Genomic DNA, 16,353 nt, shown 5'->3' with positions numbered 1-16,353 from the left:
TGTTTCTGTGTCTGCGTGTGTGCCAGGTGAGCTCTGTCTAAACAAATCCTGCCTCCCACTTGTTTTGTCTACCGTGGCGCAGGCAGGCAGCAGGGCGGACAGCGTGGGCCTGGCATGAGGCTGCTTTTCTTTCAAAATGAATAGGAGGTGCTTCTCCTTAAAGAATAGTTTCTTTGAATGACATTTCCCAAAGGGGTGTATGTGGGAAGGAGCTGACAACAGTATGGCTTGGCCTAAAACTAAAAGCATTCCCAGATTTCATATTTGTAATCCAACTAAAAAAAAATCAGACATGTTGCAGAAGGAAATGGTTGGGTTTATTGCATTTTATGCACTTTAAATGCTTTTTCAAATCCGCTTATGGAATTCTAATCATTTCAAATCCCCTTACTGTTTGTTTTCAGAAGACTTTCATCAACCAGAGTTGTAGATACATTAACTCTGTACACAGAAGTGTTGATACAGTAAATGATCACTAAACAACGTGAGTTGATTTCAGATTAAATGTTTTATATCCTTGTGGTTAGTTCAGATCTTTTGAAGGGGGATTTGGTGAAAAGGCTATGAAATATTATTATCTTAACTGTTGTTGGTGCTCTTTAAATGACCTCAGTTTGGAGAAAAATAGTTGAAATCTGACAGGCTAGCCAAGCTAACAAGTAGTAAAAGCAGGGCCAAAACTAAAGTGGATTTAGCCTATCAGTCTGGTCAGAATGAAACTATTTTCCCAAACTGAGGTTGTCCAAAGAGCTATTGACAACAGGTAATAATAATAGTTGTTCATAACTTATACATCTACAACTGATTAACATTTAACACAATTAATTCACCTTGGTAAGCATAACAAAGAGTGTAATTAAGCCATTTTTCAGATACTAAGTTTGATCATAGAGTTATTCCTAACACAGACAACAGATCAGGCAAGATCTTTGTTTAAAACTTTGATATGCAATATGTACTACTAATACTACTACTATTTCGCAGACAGCTCAAGGTTGCAAAAGGTAACATTTGCTTCTGTAGAGCACAGTCTGTGGGGTGTGTGCATGTAATTTAAGGTGGAAGTCTGGCCTGGCACAATATGATCATGATGAAAGATGTGTAGGTTCCTCCCTTAGGATCCAATAAGCACACAAACAAATGCACGCATGAAGCAGAGCCTGACATCACGCAGGAGAAACAACACGGCGGTGCTCGTGATGAAAGATGAGTGTTTACAACAGGAAGCAGCACTCATTTTTAGGTTTGGCATGAGGAAATTAAATTAGCCTTCATCATGCTGCAATAAACCTGCTGTGATGGCAGCAGAAAAGCAATCCATCAGGGAACAGTTGAGATGTATGGAAAGTATGTATGACATTTTCCTTTAAACTTTCTTTGGCTAAATCTACTTTGTTAACAGAATCACAGTTTATTAAAATAACTGACACAATGTCAGTGTTTTTAACCACCTTGTTTTATTTACCTGAGTTAATGTATCTACAACTATGGAATACTGTATACAGTATACTGTATCTGCAGCTGCACAGCAGGTTATAATATATCAAAATTGCAAATCTATTTGCTTTTCTTCTTTTCTGTTCAGTTTACATTGTATCTTTTTAGGAATAAAATTTTGTTAAAGCTTTTCTAATTCACAATTTTTTCTGTTTTGGTCGTCAGAAAGTAAAAACGTGTAAATTCAATTTATTTTGACTGTACATACAATTATGATAATCAGAGATAAAGTTAAAACGGACAACTGTTCTCATAAGAAAACACTGAGGAGTCTCTCGTGTATAAAGTTTTGTTCTAATTTTCAGCTTTTGTGCTTTTCCAAAAGATTTTAGTTTGTAGCCACTTTAAGTTCCTTTGTTTAAAAACAGCCTCGGTAAGTTCAAAGTTTGCAGAATATATAAATGTCAATCACTAACGTGCTCATTTGAGCACACTGATTGGTGATGATATATGATAACTGTCACCAGTTGTGTAACTCAGTGCATTCCCAAGGTTGCCATGTCAACAGAACACTGTGATGTGATGAGGCTGTTATCATTCGTGCTTACGTTGGCTGCTGTAAAAAAATACTATAATTTGACTGAGAGTAGGCGTCACCATGTCAAACATTGTCTGTCTCAAGGCTGATTTTGGGGTGAAACATCTGAAATAAATCTGTGGCTGTGTTTTAAATTACCACTCTACTCTGAGAAGGAGTTCTAACTATCAACAGAGTTGCAGTGGAGTCGAAATCACAGCTTATTATCAGCAGAAAACGGTTCAAACAGCAAGGCCCTAATGTGATAATCACTATTTTGCATAGATTGTTTTTAATACTTAAAACCCCCCAAATCGCCCAGTCAGATGTTGAGCTGGATGTTTTTTTAGTAATGACTGTTATTGAGGAGAAAAGAGGGAATCTAAATCCTAACTGCTAAGAGATACTGTATATACACACAATATAGGTGTATGTTTGCACTTGCCCTCTCTTGCATGAGGGGGAATAAGATAAGTTTCTCTCCAAAGAAAACAGAGAAACGTGTAAAGAAGATTCTCAAGTGGCATGCTGGGATTGCTGCTTCACGCCTCGACTGTTTCTGTTAAGTCAATAATTGACGGATTAGTTCAGAATTTGGTCTCATTTGTCATACTTTGAGCAGATTTTATCAGTCTTCATATTGTGAGCAGAAAGGTAGTTCGGAAAAAAAAATGTGACCTCTCTTGCTGCAGGTATGAAATTCTGTACCTGCATTGCATTTGGATTAAACTTTAAAGTGAGCTGTGGCGGTGTGCGAAGTGTTGGAAGTGTGCAGTGGCAGGGATCTTCCCATAGCCGGCCCACTTATGTGCTGGCTTTTGAATCAAACTCTAGACAGACCTCATGACAAGCACACATGCACATGCAAAAACTGGTGCACATACCTTTTTTTTTCCGGCTACTTGGAGAATGTCAACCATGCTTTGATGCCCCTCCCCCTGCCCCCCTTTTTTTTTCTTTCACTGTTTCCTGGGAGCTGATTTATGTTTGGTTTTAGAGCCGACTTGTTCACTTTCATCTGGCTTCCTTTTTAGTTTTCAAAATGTTTAACCATCGCTCAATCCTTTTCACTGTCTTCATCTTTGGTGTAAAGGAGTTAAGAAAAAAATATACATTGTTGGGTTTTTTTTTGTTTGTTTGTTTGTTTTTTTAATGATTTGATTAAACCCCTTGAGACAAACAGCAAGAGAGGTAGAGAGGTGGGGCGTAGAAGGGCCAGTCTGAACAAGGAGGCATTGTGGAGCCCCCCGACTGTTAGACTGACAGTTTGCGTTACAGCACACTGCAGCAACCTGCTCCCTAAAGCAGAGATAATCTGGTACTGACTGGCCCCCCGAGCCATCTCAGGTAAATCGGGGGGGGCAAACATGGCTCAAAATTGTTAAGTCATTTTAAGACCCGTATTTACTGGTCCTTGGTGCCCTTGTTACAAACCCTGCTTTGGCATAAAGAAGTCAGTAATAACTGAACAGGCACCGTGGTGAGGTAAGACCTGGCCTGGTTGTATGTTATTTATCAGAGTTCAGAGTTTCCATTTCAGAATGCTAAATAATTTTTTTGCTTTAGAAGATTTTTATTAAAGTGTATATAGCAATTTGATTCTTTTGGTCATTAGTGAGATAAGTTGGGTTGTGCAGTGAACTTCAGAACCGCCACACATCAATTCGCTTTGTATTTGACTCGCTTTTACTAAGTTGCTGGATGACTGGTTAAATAAACAGCTGATTTCCATAAAGTTTAGTGGAATAATAGATTCTAAAAATATGTTTACTAAGAGAGGAACTCCGCTGCCTTAACTTTATGTACATAAATGAAGTTTTGAAACTTGCAACACACACTTAATGTCAAACCGGAAGCTTCTTCTTGGACTTCAGTGACCCATCTTTAAGAAACTAAGAACCATGCCTTTCAAAGTAACATAATTAGGTTTGGTAACACTAATTTTCATTTATTTTTTACTCAGTGTATGTGATGTTGGATGAAATTTATAGTTGAATACATAAAAATGTGATGATTAATATTTGTGATATTATTATTATTGAGCAAAGCAGTAGGGATTCTGATTCAGTTTGAGTTGTTCACACATGTTCTGGCACTGTTTACACCCAGGTTAAAGGTCAATTTAATTTCAGTTTTGCCCCAATCCCAAATTCGTACCTTCTTCTAACCCCTTTATCCTTTCCTTTTCATGCCATGAGGTAGGGGTGCCTCATTTTTTTTCTTTTTTTGTGACAAAGGGGGAGGTTGAAGGTGTAAGTTCAGGGTCAGGGACACTCTTCAAATGAACTGGAATGAGATGCATTATTTCAGAGAAACTCCCCATTAACGATATTTTATCAGAATGAAATTGTCTAGTTTGACAACAAATTAATGAAAAACATGAAAACTTCCATTTCAGCTTGTTTATTAGTCAGAGTCAAACAAGATAAGAAATCTGAAGATGCTCTATAATTACTCATCAAAGAAATGTGTGAAAAGCAGTAAATCAAAAGTTTCTACTCAGAGTATCAGATACTTTGTGTTAAAAATAAAATCTCTTCCTAAAACTCAAGGTAAGCCTTCACATTTACTCTCGTTGTTGCTGCAGATCTATCTGAGTTTACTGAAAGTGGACAGGGATGTCCCTCCTAAGTCCCTTTGGACATGCTGCAGACCCCTTTTCACTGCCTCTGTTCCTCAACAGTAATTCTATTGCTTGTTTTCACAGAACAGCCCCCGAGATAAGCTTGTTAATTCCCCAAAAAGCTCGGCCCCTCAGTGCCCTCCTACTTCTCGTTTTTTAAGGGAACTGTTCCTCTCATCTTCACCGCACACGCCTGAACTTTGCTAGAGGCGAGTTGTCTTTTTAAAATGTTAAAATATTAACATCTGTGGGAGGGGCAGTGGGAGAAGCTGACAAAAATAGAGATAGGAGGAGAGTGATGTTGTAATTTGGGATTTTATGGATTGCAGTATTGCCGTACGGTGCAGGGAGCTCTGAAAGCTTTAACTTTGGAAAGCAGTTCTTTCATTAAATTGTTGGGAAAGTGCCAAGTTTATTTTCAGTGTGTACAGTGTTGATGTTGCTCAGTGATTTCTTCAGCTTTACCACAAGATCTAGTTTTGTGGGCCCTCAACCACAAAACATTTTTTCACTGGACGCTACTATAAAAATTGATTTTGGTAGCAATCCAACCAACCAAAACAGGAGAAATCACCGTTCCCTGTCACATTTTATTTTCAATATGTGCACAAGCAAAAACACATATTTCATCTTACATTAAAAAAAAATATATATATATATATATATATATATATATATATATATATATATATATATATAAGAATTATTTATTCAAATGAAAAAGCTATTGTTTTGTTTTTTCAAAACTTTCTAAAAAATTCAGTTTGGTGATTGGTCAGAATGTGATTAGGCCGAAAGAAATGTTGCATTTCAGTGATCAAAATGTGCAAACACGTCATAATTTTTGGTTAGCCTTAACACAGCAGCATGTTCTGGGAAACAAGGCTGTGAGTGAGACAGGAACAAATGACACAGTGAAATTCTTTAAAATATAAGTATGCAAAAAATCAGAAAGTTTCGTGCATAATTGGCAAGGAAGTGGTAAATATGGGAAAAACATTTTTTTGGTTTTGTTTCAACAAGGCAGGTTTGAATGGAAGCAAAATAGCCTCAAATCTCAGCTTAAATAAATAAATAAATACAGTTTTAGCTTTTAGTGTTCTAATCTATTTTTTTTTATTAATATTCAGTATGAGAAATTTAAACCAAATTCAGGTATATATCTGTCAAAGTTGTGTTTTAGGCACAGATTTATGTTGCTTTTCTCTTCAAGTTTTATATATTTATATATATGTCTAAGGAGCCCTGTTTTTATCCTGTTTGGATCTGGTGTGGATGATTTAAGAAGCCTACATCTGTCGTTCGCCTTGCGACAGTAAAAGCTCCCACCGTTGTGTGTTTGTGTCGTGTTTGGTTGACTCCGGTTAGTGACGGGCAGTCTGGCTTCCACCCAGCTCTCCCAGGCCCATAAAAGTGACCATTAAAATGACAGATGTGTCCCCTGCTCTCCACCTCTCTGTGTCTTTTCCTGTCTTTCACACTTGGTGTCTGTGGGCGTCTAGACATCCGCACAGACATCATCAGCGGTGTTCCCGGAACCCCTGCGCCCCTCGCCTTTCACCCTTCAACCTCCGTTTTTCCGTCCTAGCTCTGATAAGAACCGCAGAACGCACATGTCCAGAAACCTTTAGTAAAAGTGTCCTCTCGCCTGGTCCCCTTTGGCTCTCAGGGGTCACCAGGAAAGGCATGTGCTAACGGAGGTCGTGAGAGGGCTTGGGTGAGACCAGGGTCTGAGGATTCCCTAAGGGGAGTTTTAGCAGGCACTGTCAAACTGTGCTGACATCTGTAAGCTGGCAGATGTTTTATACCCCCCAGAACCAGTTCAGACAACAGAACCACAGGTGGAAGTCATATCATTTGAGGGCAAAGTTGACAAGTGTTGACCCTGGCCTTATGCTGAGATGACTCTGAGTCCACTTGCCTGTGATTCTTGATACATTTTAGCATTTGTTGCTGCAAATTAAGAACAGTTTTAATTACAGGCCTAGCACTTATTGAAGGAATAAATACATATTGCCCATTGTCTTTAATGCAAGACTTTTAGACTAAGAATATGCAAATATTTGCTAAGATTATGCAAAGCTGCTTTGTTTCATTCTTTCACTACCAGATCTGTTTTTGCAGTGTAATTATTGAAGAACTTCAAGTCTTAGAATGCAGAATTTGATATAAACACGGGAGACTACTTATTTTCGCTTTCTTATATTATGAAAAAACGAATGTGCTCTGTTTCAAAATGCAGAGGGCAGAGGTACATGTGGTCCTTTGTTATTAATGTAGAGTAGGTCGGTGTCTGATTGCTTCTGTTTGACCCAGTTGATTTGTGTGTGTGTGAGAAGTTTTGAATAACTTCAGCTGCCTCAGCTCTGACCTTTTTGCATTCAGTTTGAGCATTACCTGAATGTCTGCATCAAATTTATGAATTTTCTTTTCTAAAATGTGAAGCTGCTGCGTGTTTCTTCAGATTCATAATCAGATTTTTAGGTTTTATCCAACATGCACTCTTGGAAAAAACTGTAAAACTATTGGTTTACTGTACTTCAGGAGTTTCCATATCAATTCTTATAGCTTCTTTTGTATTTTGCAAAATACCTCTATGCTCCTTCTTTGCTCCATAGTGAGCTAACGAAAAGTGGGCTAATCCAAGTTCTGACTATAAAAGCAAGACTAATGTATTGTAATCAGAAGAATGTGATGCATTTTAGGAATGCATTTTTGAGCTTCAAAGATGAATAGCTGAACAGTGAGAACTGTACTTGGCATGTGTACAGAAGCAGTTACTTGTCGCTTTCCCTTTGACATCACATTGTATTTTTGTGGCATACATGTGAACTTTTGCTTACTTTTGAAACAGTTTTGAGCTCCTTTTTTATTATTCTGTCTTTGAATGTTCACCACATATTTAAAAAGGTGAATGTATTGATTTAACCACACATGATTTACTATTAGTGGCCATTTTATGTAAAGTTCAGCCTGTTTCAAGCATCTAAATCTTTCTATATTGAAAAAAGTAATCATTAAAAGTTTAAATCCCCCAAGTCTGACCTTTAGATCTCTGCAGCTATTAATAAAAAACGTTGCCTTTGTCTCTTCTCATACATATTCTTCTTTTGTTTTTTTTCAAACTAAAACTATTCTACCTTTTTTAAGGATTATATACTCAGTTATTAAGCAGACATCTGCATGTTTATACGAACCACTTTACTTTTCAATCACGTCTTATTTTTTTGCCTATTATCGTATTTCCTCCTCACCAAATTATTACCAGAGTGTGGTTTGTGTCTTTGAGGGAAACCTCAACTCTTCCCTGAAATTACCACTTAAAGGGAATTCCTTCTCCTGCAGCTTTGTGTCTTTGAACATTTGATAGCTATAATTTGCTTAAAATAAGACCAGTAAACTTATGAAGCCGTAAACGCTTAAATAGTCAACGTGTCAAGATGAAACGCAATACGGACTTTGATTTTGTATGGCTCACAAAACACTTGCATTTTTTTTTTTGTGTGTGTGTTTATGAAATGCATTTTGGGGTATTTCTTCTAATAGTTTATCTGCACAATCTTGCCTTTTCTGCCGCCTGTTGATTATCTCTAAACTACAACATAAACAGCCATTTTTGTGGCATTATGCTAAGCTTTAATCTGTTAATATTCAGCAACATTATACATTCTTACGCAGTGCAAGAGGCTTTACAAACTTTGCTTTGCACATAAACTTGTTGTAAGGAAGCTGAACAAGCCAACACCGTAATAACATGTCAGTAATACTTTAATGCTGCTGCAATTGTTCACGCTCAGGAGCTGACTAATAGAAAGAGGCGGCATCGTTCAAACAGAAGAGTAACAGACACTCTCCACTTGAGCCAATGCTGTAATCAAACCCAGAGAGAAGTTGTTTTTCCCTGTGTGTGCGTTCGCAAAATATCTCATGAATCACTAAACAGATTTTAGTGAAACTCATAAATTAATCAGTGGATGAACATCTACAACTAATTAAGTTTGGGATTCAAGATGGCTTCCACAGCAAAGTGCTTTTACCAAACACAAAAATGACTATACCTAAGAAAATTTTAGAGATGCTGAGCTAAAACCTGGTGTCGTGGTAGCCGAGAATCATCTCTGAATTATTCTCTGTGCGTGAACTCATTGTGCAACATCTCTATTTACAACTTTTAGATTAACTTTTAGAGCCAATCATGTCTGCCTGTTAGCAAAAATATCTAATGAACCACTGATCAGGTTTCAATGAAACACTCAAATCAGTGGGTGTACATTTACAACTGATTAACTTTTGGAGTCAACCCAATTCAAGTTGGCTGCCGCAGCTAATCAGCCTTACCCTATATCCCAGTGAATTTTACAGATATGGCAGAATCACATGAGATCACACATAATGCTGTTTTCAAGGTTTGATTAAAGTGACTATAATTTTGTCATTTCACATCATAAAGTGATCTTAGTCTAAATCTATGGCATGAAAGGCAAGAGGCGATATGCATTCCTTCAAGGAATGCTAGGCCTTTAATACTTTTGAATGTGTAGACAATAAATAAATATTTTTAAGCGCACTTGCCTACTCCCACCATCAAACCTTGGATTGTGCTGTAATATGGATGCATTTGTAACCAATGGGTGAGTAGAATGGCCTCTAACCATGCTATGTTGACACAACACAATGACTCATCACTAATCTCCATCTTACCTGACCTCCGTCCTCGCTGGGTCAGACTTAAGGGTCATCACATGACCATAAATGAGGAGCTAATAATCGCAGAGGCCACTGACTTTTAGCTTATGATCTGTAAGCGTCAACACAAACTAATGCATCAAATGATGAGATCCCATCTCTGTGGGACCGTAAAATACAAAAAGGCAGGTGCAGTTGTGTGTGTCCAAGTTTATAACGCTGCTTGTGTAGAGATTTAAAAACAAACCTTTCAATGAAGTGCACGACAATAGTGACCTGTTTGTACAAGAATGGCGCTGGAACTGCAGCCTCCTGCCTTTTTAATGGCTGAACAAACAAACCAGCAGACAAAATAGAGCGCAGCTTTTGTCAAGGGGAAAGGGCAGAGATCTAGTTAAAAAAAAAGGAGCTCGGACCCACATGAAAAGAAATGGTGAGGAAAAGGGAGGAGCAGAGACGCCTGGGTGTTCCTCCAGCATTGTTAAGCCTTTCTGCCTTTGAGGGACACCTGTCATTGGTTGGGCGGTGCGCACAGGTGCCTTAACGCCGCCAGATTTGTTGGCCTTAAAAGGAGGTCTCAGTCAACAGGCGGCACGAAGGGAACAATAGTGATGATCCTGAAGACGTGAGTGAGAAAGAGGAGGGTGAGATGGTGGAAGGGGAGAATTAGATTCTTTTGAAAGCACCTGAGGGTTTGTGTGAGATAATCTGTTTTGCTTTTACTCGAAGCAGCACAGGGTGGAGTAAGGAGTCTCGGAGTGTTTGTAGTGCTCGGGCTGTTGCACAAGGACAGCTCCATGTAGAAAATTTCAAGTTCTTTCATCTATCTTGATCCGTCTTGGTTTCACCCTCTTTCATAACCTTGTCTGTTTCCACGGTTACAGGACCCTACTCAAAGGTTTTACCAACCGGACAAATGTGATCTTTCATGGCACCGAGGCGTTTGCCAAAACCCAGCTTCAGACAAGGCGATACTGTTACACTGTCACCACACACCTTATCAAGAGCCTTATCAAGAGCCAAACAGACTTGTTGTGACCACATTGTTTTGTTGACATTTTTTGTGTGTGTTTTTGTGTGTGTGTGTGTGTGTGTGTGTGTGTGTGTGTGTGTGTGTGTGTGTGTGGTCTTGCTGCCAGGGGTAATGCCAAGTTCCTTCTCACCCTCTCTCATGAGGAATGTGGCAGGCAAAGCAGATGGGGGTGTGTGCAAAGGAGAAACTAGTTTAAGGGATTTTTAGAAGTGTTTTTTTGGAAAGATTATGAACAATTAACATCTCACCTGTTGGGGATAATTCTTTGTATGACCTGAGTTTATTTCTGACCAGACAGATAAGGTAACAGCTAGTTCAAGCTTAGCCAATATAATTTCTTCATACTGAGGTTGGTCAAAGATCTATCTACAACAGGTAAGATAGTTGTTTATAACCTTCTACAGGGCCCCACTTTAAAAGATCTAAATTATCAGTTTAAGCCCACCCGATCAAAATAAATAAATTGCATTAGTGAATTTTTAATCCACACAAAGTCACCTTTTATGTTAGCCGAAATATTTACATAGTTATTCAAAACAACGAATATCCAGCATGAATTCTGAGTGTTTTTAATGCAGTTCAACATTGTGATATCATAAACATGTGCATCAGATAAATATACAAAATATATCTATATTTTAAAACTAAATTGATACCTTTTTAACTTAACAAATACAGTCTCTGTGGTTAGTTTCAGGTTGGCCTCCTGGTAATATGGAAGGTGGTATTCAAATCCTTTCTAAACAGAGCTTGACTGCGTGTGTACTTGTCTTGCATTTTCACATCGCGCTCCCAGTTGGAGACCCGTTCCTCTGTGAAACGGCAGTTTTAAAGCGTCTCTATTTAGAGCGAGGCTGACCTTTCAAAGCCCGAGAATGTCCCTCGTTTTTCCTTCCTCCTTTTAAACTGTGACCATGGTGATAAGAGGACAATGTGTGTGCTCTGTGTGTGCGCTTCAAGTGTGCTAATGCGTGTGTCAGAGAATCACTTGTTTTGTGTTATTTCCTTTTTTCCCTGCAAAAAGCTGACCAAATAAGAATAATTGAACCCCCATTATGTCAACTTTGTGAGCTTGTGTGACCTGTTGTGTGTATTGACTTTTCTGTAAATGTGTTTCCGAAGCACTTTTCATCAAAGGAAGCTTGAGCTCTGTCAGGAATAGCATTTTTACTACAAAATATCATTTAAAAAGTCTAATGTTGTTTTGTAGTAAATATTTAAATATATGCACCTAACTAAAATTATACACCCAATGAGTTTTTGCTGTAGTATATCACCTGTTATGTTCCCAAGTTGAGATTAAAATGTTAGATCACATAATGTTTTGGTCTCTTTCTGTGTTACAGGCTATTTGTCCAAAGTGTTGAGGAACTACACAGAACAGGCCTGTGACGGAGACTTCCTGTCAGTTCATTGTCCGCCCCGCACCACCATCGCCATCCAGTCAGCTTTTTACGGAAGGAGAGCTCCCTCTGACCCACATTGTCCTCAGTCCTATCAGGATCTCCCAAGCTGTTATCATTCCCAGGAGGATGATCAGTATTGCTCCGTGTCCACTGCACTGCAGGTAAACGACAACATTCAGTTGATTATTTGTCATGATTTATAGTTACGTTTTAATAGCTCCTCAGAATCTACAGCAGGGACTCCCATGTAGACCAGACAGGGATGTTGTTACCTTCCTGGCATTCCTCACCCTGTTAGTCCAACTCTTAACACACAAACAAGCCTCTCTTTCTGAGCTCCAAATCCTCTGGAAGGAATGCATCCCGTAAATTGGTCCAATTGGCCGGGGGTTAAATTTTGCAGGACTGCTGATTATGTAATGCTTTGTTGGGAGGTTTTCCGGCAAATTACACTCCGTAAAGAAGAAACCGGCTTGTATGTTCCCTTGACACAATGCGATTTCATGGAGGTTTTGCCTCAGCATCCTCTCTAATTTAGGATGCGTCTGGGCTGGAAGGCAACGACACAAACACATTGTGCTCAGCATTCATTTAGCTGTTGGGCTTATTCTTAGCCCCTCTGCCTTTTAAGGGTCAAACGTCCTCCATTTCTTTTATGGAAAGGAAAAGCCATGAATGCAAGGACACAGAGGCTGCATTGTACTGAAGTGAGAGATCGACTGTCTGCTGTGCCACCCACAAGAGCCCAACTCCGAAGAATTCCTATTATAGTCTGGGTTTGCTGGAATTACAGTACAAATGTTTTCAAAGAAAGACGTTAAGTTTATTAATACTTTGCTTTGAGAAAAATAGTATTTTTCTGTTGTTTTAATTAATTATTCACAGACTTTGCTCATTTTATGAAATGTACATAAAAACAATAGAGAGGTTAAAAACCAGTTTAAACTTGACTTGAAAATGTCCATTTGTAGCAATAGCTATAGATATTTTCTTGCCTTTTTGTAAGTATGACACTTAGATAATATGAAAGCTGTTGCAGATGGCCGCTCATCCTGAGCCTGGTTCTGCCCGAGGTTTCTTCCTGATAAAAGGGAGTCATTATTACTTTCCACTGTCGCCTTCATGCTTGCTCAGATGATGAGATCTAATGAAGCTGAATTTATCTTAACAATCCAAATGTTTTACACTGAGACTATTTTGGCCACTGCAGGCTCCTGTCTGTGTGATGTAACAAAAAATGGGGATGAATTGAGGCAGATTACAGAAAGCTGAACCAAAGAAATCCACTGCAGGCATCCAGAAATTATGACATTTAAGTAAAAAAAAACATGGTTACATCCATTTTTATGTTTTTTTTTTAAATCATTTAATTTGTTCTGAAAAAAATGGTGTGAATTGTGTCTTGTGTGTTTAAACTGAAATTAGAAAAAAATAAAAAATTTGGGAATTTACAGATTACATTTACCTTAAATTTAAGTACAAATACAACAGAAGTTAACATCTAAAAATGATGCTCATTTGAATTTTTATAGCAGTAAAATGTTCAGAAATATTTTAGATTGGGACAAGTTTATTGGGTTGGTTTGATTGTGCACCAAGTTATTTTCAGTGAAAGATCTGGACTGCATGCAGAGCAGTTTAGTAACTTATTGTAACTCTTTAACCTTGCTTTTGTAATTTCTGCAGAATCTTTTTGGATTTTCTAGATGAAAAATGCAAACAATTTTCTTGGCTACATATCATTCAAAAAACTGCATTAAAGCATTTATTTTAGTCCTTATTATGTTTGGTATTCATTCTATAGTTGATTTGGGGTATTACTTAGCAAAAACTAAATAAAAGCCAGGCTTATTCTTCAGCTTGTGAAGCTCAGTTTAATTTACTTTTATGGGATACTTTAATTTTATCAGATTACCCTTGATGATATTTGTTTAGGGAGGAAAATACACAAATTATATACTTTACTTTAAACCAGCTGCGTGCCATGACCTGTTATAAAAAGAAATCATCTTTTTCAAAGTTAAATTCAATGAAGCACATGAGCAGAATCCCACCAGTCACTCCTCCTGCAGCTAGGACTTCTGGGATAATGTTGTGAGTTGGAACAATCTCAGCGCCTAAAGTTGATAAAACTAGAGGGACAGAAAGCAATGCCAGGAAATGAAGAGCGCTGTTTCCAAAGTTTTTACTTCCTGTGGAAACGAGCAGTCTGTTTGACGTAGTTTTAGACTTGTAGGCTGCTGGTTTTCACCATCATTGGTTTATTGTTCTTTCTCTCAGCCCATCTTAGGTTTTCTCTCACTTTGTGTCACTCTTTGCGTCTTTAGAAAATGCTGGATGAGTGCCAGGACAGAAGGAGCTGTCAAGTCCTCGTCAACAGCCGCGTGTTTGGGACGGACCAGTGTCCTGGAAGCAGTAAATACCTCGTTGTCTGGTACAAATGCAGACCTAGTAAGTCCCTCATCACCCCCTGTCCTGACACTGACACAAATTTCTGTCCCTCCTTGTGAGGCATCTTTTCTCACAGCCAGAAATATTAAATGGGTGAGGTCTCTTTATTTGCACTAAGGGAAAGATTGTATGAACAATCAAAGGAAATCCGTGTTCTGACTGATTACACGCAACACACTTATGGTTTTTCCTGGAAACAACTCGTCAAATATTAGATTGTTTTTTACAAAACTGTCATTAGAGTTCAGCTGTTGTTGCTTGCGTGGTAATTTCAACATGCTTCTGCCTTACCCTGTATGTGTCATGCACACAGTGTATATTGTTTGACATAAACTTTAAAGCCACAATTCAAATCTTTTGACTAGAGATGCACCTATCCAGATTTTAGTTTTGAGTACTGTGTTGAAGATAAGTCTCAGCTACTACCACATTAAATTTTAGCTCAACACCTGCAAAATTCATTGAGGAGTGTCATTTAAAAAAAATTGTTGCTAACTGACTTACAGAGTTGACTCCAAGAGTTAATGCCAAAAATCTTGCATTATCTGTTAGTGCTCAGAGTGTGTATTGGATATGTCTCTCAGCTACTACCACACTAATTTGTAGCTCAATATTTGTAAAACTGACTGAGTTGTAGCCATTTTTGTGTTTGCTAGGCTTGATTATCCTAGGCAGCCATCTTGAATTAGGCTGATTCCAAAAGTTAATTAGTTGTAGATTTCCATCCAGTGATTACTTTCTGAGGGTTTCAACAAAATCTGTTTAATGGTTCATAAAATATTTTGCTAACAAATTGACAAACTAACACACACACAAGCAATTACATGATCTCCCACCTTTCATATCACCTGGTGATAAATATCTGTTACTATGTTTCATTTACAGTTTATGACATTATTTCGTATTTAAGTAAGTCTTCTAACTCAAAGTCTCCATTTTCCTTCAAATAAACATCCTTTTCATGCGTCTCCATTCATTACTTCCTTTTTCTCTTCATCTGAGCCAACAAGTTAAGAGTATCACTCCAGAGGAGGACCACAACAGGGTAGACTCTTACATCCATTCAAGCTCAGGGCTGCGCTGAGCCGAGCCACACTGAGCTGTGGGTAACTTTTCACCAGAGTGACCACAAGTGAGCATTAATCCACTGATCTCCCCGTCCTCCCCGCTGAGTTTTTTTTTTTTTTTTTTTTCTCCACTGGATGCCGGGGGCCAATCAACAGCTCTTTGTTCAGTTTCACTTAACCAATGCCTCCTCGGTGGAAGAAAGAAAGACCACATGGGGTGTCGGTGAGGTGCAGCAGGCAGGTGTCACTGCCTCTGAAAGGAGAGGTGGATGGAGAACAGACCAGTGAGGGCAAAGCTGGAAGCGTCTGAGACGGAACAAGAGAGAATCCATCAACAGGAAATAATCCTGCTCGTTTTGTCTGCGCACCCTTTCTTTTGCATTCCTGTTCCACTCCCCACATGGACGGAGAACACGGCTGCTGTTGTGTTTTTATTCGAAGGCCAGTGGAGCTGCTCCTCACTGTCACAGGTCACTGTGGCTGGATGTGTTTGAGGAATGCCTCTGCATGGCCCTACATGTCCACCGAGGAACTATCCCCCGTCTCCGACTGGTTAAACTCAATGAAGCTCTGCCCTGTTTTCTATATATATATACATACAGTACGTATACATAAATGTCCTCTGATATTTTGCTAGCACACACACACAGAGACACAGTCCAAAACATTATCACCCACAGCTGAAAGGCAAAAGGTGCGCAATTTTGTTATCAGACGTGTTTGTAACTTTTCAAACATTTTGGCATACATGCTGATTATGAGCCTGTCTTTATCGTCTTCTTTCCCCAGATGAGTATAAGAGTAAGGTGGTGTGTGAGGAGGAGAAGATGAGGCTGAACTGCAAACCGGGCATGCAGATCGCTGTTTACTCCGCCATGTTTGGCCGAACTCAGCAGGGCACGCTGGAGTGTCCCCCTTACCACAGGAGGGCTCCATCAGTAGGTGAGACACGTTTTCTTTATCAGTTTTTTTCTGTGAAGTACATTTGTTTATTCCTCTCATTTTAAAACAACTCCCTGTTAAGCAGAATTCTAAGATGCAGGATTACAGTTGAAAAATGATAGAAAAAGTTG

General features: G+C 38.7%; 1 protein-coding gene across 1 annotated transcript in view; it reads left to right on the top strand.

Annotated features, from left to right (window-relative positions):
- LOC108233373 (protein eva-1 homolog A) overlaps positions 1-16,353 on the top strand; it is a 67,477-nt gene that overhangs the window by 6,295 nt on the left and 44,829 nt on the right. The window contains exons 2-4 of the mRNA XM_017411790.3: positions 11,703-11,923; positions 14,090-14,213; positions 16,070-16,222. Coding sequence (XP_017267279.1) covers positions 11,703-11,923; positions 14,090-14,213; positions 16,070-16,222 — 498 coding nt within the window. The remainder of the gene's footprint in view (positions 1-11,702; positions 11,924-14,089; positions 14,214-16,069; positions 16,223-16,353) is intronic.

This window comes from Kryptolebias marmoratus, linkage group LG19 (assembly GCF_001649575.2).
Source record: "Kryptolebias marmoratus isolate JLee-2015 linkage group LG19, ASM164957v2, whole genome shotgun sequence".
Taxonomy (NCBI): domain Eukaryota; kingdom Metazoa; phylum Chordata; class Actinopteri; order Cyprinodontiformes; family Rivulidae; genus Kryptolebias; species Kryptolebias marmoratus.
This window is presented reverse-complemented; position numbering and strand designations above follow the sequence as displayed.